Genomic DNA, 7,317 nt, shown 5'->3' on the forward strand with positions numbered 1-7,317 from the left:
CTGGAAGACTTGTAGAAGATATCTGATTGATATATTTTAGGAGACAGAATTATATTTCATATCAATTAGAAGTTATCTCGTAATTGTGTACTATATAAATACAGACTTAGGGTTTACACTATATGTGTTACCATTATCGAGAAGATTATACATTGTAACCTAGCAGCTCTTAGTGATATTTGTTCATCACTGAGAGAGAACAACAGTTCTTATTGTAACAGAGTTTATTCAATATACTTGATCTTTGTTACATACTTGTATTAAATCGATTTGATTGTATTAACACTGTATTCAACCCCCTTCTACAGTATTGTGTGACCTAACATACCCGCTTCATCACATCCCGTTAGAACTAATCTCATTTGAGCTATCGATAATAATTGCAATCCAATACAATTTTTATCATTAAATTAAAAATCATACTCTCACAAACAAATGAGAGAAACGCTAAAACTCTTACTGAGGAGAGAATACAATCAAATTGAAATTAAGAAATAAAAGTAAGGCTTAGATCCACGAAACAAACCACAACAAGATAATTCAGACCCCTTTAAAATGAAGAACCACCCGCTTAATTGGAGAAGATAGAAAATTTAGATTTTATGATTATTTTTTATCTGAGAATTATTTTAGAAAATAATGATAGAAATCAAGATCTAAAAACAAAGATAAAAATAATAAAATAAATAATGATAATGGGATTTTTTTACTAGAGAAAAACCAGTAAAAGCCTGGCGGCGAGTAAAAGCCCGACGGCGGCTATACTTAGAAGAGAGAAGTGACCAGAGAGAGAAAAAAAGGAAGGTTTTTGTTTAGGTTTTTTATTTCAGTGCATTGATAAAAAGAGGTTTTTTTTTTTGAAAATACGTGTCTTTGAAGTTTCTTTTTGAAAAAAGAGAGAAAAAAAGGAAGGTTTTTGTTTAGGTTTTTTATTTCAGTGCATTGATAAAAAGAGGTTTTTTTTTTTGAAAATACGTGTCTTTGAAGTTTCTTTTTGAAAAAAATACAAGTTTTTAAGTTTTTATTTGTAAAAAATCAATTTTTCAATTTTTTTCTATAAAAATACGATTATGCAACTCGATACAATCTGATACAATCTCGAAACCAAAAAAAATCAATTATCAGAAAATATAAAAAAAAAAGTTGCAGATTTGATTGTTCTTTGCAAACCATATTTTTACAAAAAATTCAAAATATAATATATTCTAACAAACTTAACAAAAGAAGTATTGTTGATAATTTCTATAAATTACGTCTAAGTCCCAACTTCAAACATATTATAAGGTATTTGCAATCTAGTGGGGGCCATTTCCAAGACCTTTATCCAAAAATGAATAGTCTGAAAATTTAGGCGCTAAAATAAGCATGAATAAAGATTAAAATAAACATCTTGAGCTATTATAGTGTTTTTACAGGTTATAACGCTTCATCCAGTCAACTCTAACTATTTGACCAAGGGTATATAAACCAGATCCCTAGCAAAGGTAAGTTTCATGTGTGCTTCAAACTAATCACTACACAGCTACTGCCTCACTGAGATTACAACTCCATAAAACATCAACAGAACCAATATGAATGCATGTCAAAGATGGTAAGCTTGTAGGATTTGGTTGAAAAACTCATTCACAAGGACAGTTGAGCTTTCATCACACCTTTGGTCATTTTAAGCTGGCAGTTGAAGCTTGGCATTGTTTTTCCAGCTGCAAAATATACCTTGCTAAGTTTATCTTGCAAAACAATTAATGATATATCGATACTAATTAACGGCACATACCTGATATAGTAATAGTAGAAGAAATCAGCATATAATGCAGTTTGGACAAGACCGGAGATGCAAGCTGAGGAGAAAGAAAGATATGCTTATAAGTTTAATAGAGATTCATCATTATACACAAAAATCTACCACCGACTTACATATCCAAAGCCTGAAATGTTCCTCGGTAAGATAACGGTAAATCCAGTTTAGAATGTACAATGCTCGATAGGCCCTGCAACTCACAAGACCAGCCAGTATTAATGTCTTACTGACTTTAACTTGAATTAATATGAGTCATCAGTCTCCATTCATAAAAAGATAAAAATTTCCCATTTAAATCATAGTCTTCATAGTACACCTTATCAGTAAATATATCCTCAAGAATTACTCTATGTAATTTGCTTATTGTTCTCCATGCATGTCTTATTTAGACAAAAGTTAACAGTACCAAATATTATATCCTTCACAACAATTGCATAGCATATAGGTAAAAAAGTTAATTAGTCGATAACTTCAACTTCGACTAAATTTCCCACCGAATCAGAGATCCACCAAATATTTTGAATTTGGTTTAAATTGGTTAATGTTCCGACAAGTTCAAGCAATGTGGTCTACTTTTGCATATCAAAACCAAATATTATTTATTTCATTATTGCTGTCATTTTAGCTAACTTACTCTACACTACTGTCGATTTCTATGTGACTCTATCATTATAGTACATGAACTATATAGAGTCTTCCCCAATACAATTTTCATATTTGGAGTGAACGAAATTTGCTCTTTTCACTAATCAGTTTATATCTTCAATATTTTTAAAATTAATAATGTTTCTTCTTGCAACACGCATACACACTGTGTATTTATCCATATAAAGTTGACTAGATCATAGATGACAACTGTTTATTTATCCATTATATGTTCAAAACACATAGCATGACATGATTTCATCTAAAATACTCAATGGAAACTAGATGACGACTGTGTATTTATCCATTATATATGCAAAACACAGAGCATGACGTATAATATCATCTAAAATACTAGAGAGAAACAGTATTTTTTCATAAGAATTCAATTAGGTCAGTGGACAAAAAGAATCTTCATTTTCATAATTTACAATTGGAGGAGAACTAAGGATCAGCGAAGTGATCTTTCATCAATAGCTTGTGGTCTGTTTAGGTACTCACAAAGAGACATTATTTGTCAAACCGCGGCATAAATCATACTCAACTACACAAAAAACTAACCGAATAAACATTAGGAGTAGAACTTGCTGCTGCACATAGCAACAACTGAATTTACGTGTAAACAACAATATGAGGCCAAAGAATCCATCTTGAAAAAGACAGAAGTGACACATAACTAAAGATGAAAGAAAGCAAAAGGCATGGATATATGTTGATCAGTTTGAGGCTTAAGCAATGACTTAAACTATACTCTGCACTTAATTTTACAGTAACGTATCATGTGTAAAGGAAATGTTGAAATACCCAAGAAAGAAGACATATTGCACAGTCAAGTTGTCCACATTTCCACTTCTTTGCAGAAGAACAAGCTGCGGGAGGATAGCCACAGCCTCCAAATAGATAGAAAACGCCCAAAAAACCTACAAAATTAGCAGCACATCTTAAGCCAAAATAAAAGTAAAAATTAAATTTAGAAGAACAAATGCTGATAGTAAATTCCAAGAAATCAGATAGAATAAAAATGACAGCCCCGTTACCCCAATCCTTTATTTCACCTTGAGTGCCCACACCGAACACATAAACACGGGCATGGATAACAGACACTTCATTTTGCGAAAAAAATCCAAAATATTCTTGAAGTACCACACATTGGACATTTACAGCCAAATCCAGGTAATAAAGAAGAAAAGACTCACCACATTATCTTTGTGTCTAGTTCAAACAAATGTTACATCAAAAATCATACTGAAACAAACCACTAACTATGTCAACACTCATTAGCAATTCTCTTCATCCTCATTCAGAAACAAACTTTGAAGGAGTGATCAGCCAGTGGCCCAGGGCAATTTGGATAGTTATTTATACATTGAAATTGTATATGCCACTAACTAATTAAAGAAAGTATTACCAAAATTGTCAAAAACGAATTGATCATTTAGTATTCTCTTCCTATTAACCTAAATACGCAGAAATACTTTGTATTTAAGCATCATGAAGTAGTCTAGTGGATACCCTTCTTCTTTTGGTAACAAAAGGACCTAGGTTGAGGGTTCACACCTCAGTTAAGAGCTTAAGGCATGGGTGTCGATGTATATAAATTTTGGTAATCAGCTATTACTAAAAAAGGTAAAGAAACAGTAATTCCATTCCGAAAAGCTGACAGATTTCTTCTGAAGATCTACCCTCACAGTCATAGGCCATTTGCCACATATTTTTCAGCAGATCAAACAAGAAAATACATTGGTAGACAAATATACACCTGGAAAATAGACAGCTATAAAAGATACAGAGAGCCACAGCAATATAAACATACTGTTCAGGGTTGCTAATATAGTAATTATATATTCCTTGTAGAACTTCATGCTTATGACTTCATCTAACAATGAAAAGTTCTGGGATATATATCTTCATATGAGTAAAAAGCTTCCTGACAGATGGAAGGTAGTGAGCTAATTCTCAAAACTCTGTACAGAAAAGTATACTTTACTTGGTAAGCTTATATGCTCTGCTGTATGGATACTGTTCAGTGCTCCCATACTTCACAAAAGTTAATTCTTCACATTACTAAGCACGTTAATATAAAGTATTAAAAGTGTCCATAATGAGCTGAGTTTCATTGTCCATTACAGGATGTTCTTTACAGTCTGTTCTGTGGTAATCCAACTCCCAGCTCATTTTTTTAGTGATCAGCATTTCAACTTAGTTAAACTTTTCAATGTCCTCTATTCCTAAATATACTCCTTATTCTCTTCATTCTAAGGTACATGCTTCAATATGTAAAACTACAACTCATTTCCTATAGAAGAAAATATTTAATATTTAAACAGTTTGAGGTGTTAAAATTAATATAATCAGGACCAACTAGCCTTTTGCGGGAGATCAATAAAAGTCATCATAATCATGAGATGGTCAATCTTTAAGGCATACAAAGTAAGTCTTTAGGCATATGAAATATTAAATTTGTAAGTGATCGAGATTTGAGCAACATTACTTTTATGCAAGGGAATAAAAATCCAAATAAAATGGCTGCTGTCACAACTATTTCTGTTCACTTGTGTTACTGTAGCTTCTAGTTAGGTTTAAACACCCTGATCATAACTATCAATACCTAAAACCAGCTACAAAATTGGGTTCATATATAAACTATTAGACTTAAAAATATGGCATATAGCCTTATCAAATTTCCCCCCATTCCCTGTTATAAGTCCAATTTTACCTTTTTGGCGGCTTTACATACCAGAATATACTTACCTACAATACCTGTTAATAATAGGTTTATCTTACAACTTCAACAAAAAGCCCACTCAAGTAGATTGTGCCTTCTATTTTATAATGAAGGGAGCATGACCATTAATCATTCTTATTTCACATCAAATACTATTGTTACTCATTAAACAACTCGATTCATTCTCATATAATTTGTGTCCCAATTAAGATTAATCCTACCTCCGGCAATGAGTCAAATGAAGAAAAATACCACTGACCTCCTGAAAAGTGAATTTGTCATGAACAACTAATGCCAACACCAAGCACCCCAACACCAAAAAGAGATGGCGAAACGTGTCTAGTGCTTGATCATAGGACCGCTTAACAATTCGATGCCGCCGCATGCACCAAACAATGGCCATTGTAGTTCCAATAAACACCACTTTCATTACAGAGTTATACAGTGAAATGAAATCCGTGAACAAATCGAAGTACCGCGTCACGAACACCAAAGCGTACAACTCCTGCGTCTTCAATGAAATCCCTAATCACATTTAATTAGATATACAAATTCAGTACAAACCTATAAACACGGCTTATAACAATAGCAATGAAATATAAAAACACAAACATGTCTTTAAGCTTGCGTATGTATTGCATGATGCATCTTCAGTGAATTCCCTATCAAATTAATTGCTATACAATTAGTATAATACTCGAAATAAACCTTAAAAAACACAAAGGAACGTAAATACACAAACATTAGCGTGTGTCCATCACTTGAATCTTTGATGATAAACCTAATCACATTTAGTACAATCCTCTAGAAAAAACCTGAAAACAATCACAGTTAAAAAATAAAAACAAACACATATATCTATAAGCGTGTGATCACTGCTGCTGCATCTTTATTGAAGTCCCTAAGATTGGATGAGGAACACAGAATTCATTTCAAATGGGAATTCAATTCCAGAATCTGAAATATTGGACTTCATTCCCAAATTTTATCGTTTGCCAAACATGAGAAATTCAACTTCAAATCACAAATTCTAGTATGTCATTTAGAAATGAGAAAAATATCAACTACTAACATTACAAACTCTATGAATATACTTGTCAATCAAGTTAAATCCAGATTATCTTAGCGAGTGTCTTCGTCAGCGGATCACAACATGCAGAAGCAACCAGAGACGGTGGTAGTGAATAAGAGAGGACAGTAATAAGTGGCCGTAGTAAGGACAATGAGAGAAATCAACGATAAAGACGAAAATCAATGATACTGAATGAGTTTAGTGTTAAACAACATCGATGTCGTTTTCGTTCTAATTACAAAAGAGCTTATTCATTCCAAATCCAGCATCAAATATAAAATGCTAGTAAACACATTCAATCGATAAGTTTTTCCGGTACAATTATTTAAATAAACCTTATAGCAAACATATATCTAATTTACTGCCTGAACAGCTCTATCATCTTTAGTAAAATACATAATCACATTCACTTACTGAACATTCATAAAAAAAATCAAATAGAATATAAAAATTTTAAAACACGAAAATGTAAAAAGAAAGTGACCTGCGCATGATTTGGTGGCGTAGATTTTGAGGAGAAGAACGAGAATACTGATGAGATGAGTCATGTCGCCGGCGAATCGGAAGATATTCATGGCTGCTTCACTTTATTTGATCGATTTTGGTGCCCTAGATATATATATTATGAATTATGTATGTGTATTGAAACGGGAAAAACAGGGAAATGAAATGGGGGTTTATTTTGGACAGGGCCAGGGAAATGCTGACTTGTCACGTTTAGACGCCTAAGCGCCCCGCGTGTCCCTTACTCTGACGCTATTGACCCCACCACTAAGATTTCCACCCCTAAATTACGATGAAAGACAATGGGTCTGTACATTGTAGGTGACTAGCCTTCACTTTTTACCCACTTATGTAAAACCCGATTTTTGATTACGTTTTCGATATTTGAGTAATCGGCAGGTTTTTGGAATATTCATTTTCGGCATCAAATCGATCGAATACTCGGAAAATTATGAATAGGTTCACCTCTGATTTTTGAATATATATTTAAGTATTTGTTTGAATTACCCGATTTTTATATTATATTATTTATATATATAGTTTTAATAAATATAAAAATAGATTCATGAGTCA

General features: G+C 32.6%; 1 protein-coding gene across 1 annotated transcript; it reads right to left on the minus strand.

Annotated features, from left to right (window-relative positions):
* Positions 1-1,370: 1,370 nt before the first annotated feature.
* Positions 1,371-7,027, minus strand: LOC141675197 (ER lumen protein-retaining receptor A). Its single transcript, XM_074481910.1, has 6 exons — positions 6,725-7,027; positions 5,428-5,693; positions 3,248-3,363; positions 1,915-1,988; positions 1,775-1,838; positions 1,371-1,700 (listed from the first exon to the last, which is right to left on the minus strand). Exons 1-6 carry the CDS (start codon positions 6,813-6,815, stop codon positions 1,664-1,666), a joined length of 648 nt encoding a protein of 215 aa, XP_074338011.1. The 5' UTR covers positions 6,816-7,027; the 3' UTR covers positions 1,371-1,663.
* Between the last annotated feature and the right edge of the window lie 290 nt (positions 7,028-7,317).

The sequence above is a fragment of the Apium graveolens genome, chromosome 7, assembly GCF_009905375.1.
Source record: "Apium graveolens cultivar Ventura chromosome 7, ASM990537v1, whole genome shotgun sequence".
NCBI lineage: Eukaryota > Viridiplantae > Streptophyta > Magnoliopsida > Apiales > Apiaceae > Apium > Apium graveolens.

Coding starts and splice junctions, on each gene's coding strand:
- LOC141675197 (XM_074481910.1), bottom strand. CDS start 6,815: ATGAATATCTTCCGATTCGCCGGCGACATGACTCATCTCATCAGTATT. Junction 3,364..5,427: donor ACAAATTCACTTTTCAGGAG/GTCAGTGGTATT, acceptor CTAATTTTGTAG/GTTTTTTGGGCGTTTTCTAT. Junction 1,701..1,774: donor TTCTACTATTACTATATCAG/GTATGTGCCGTT, acceptor TATATTTTGCAG/CTGGAAAAACAATGCCAAGC.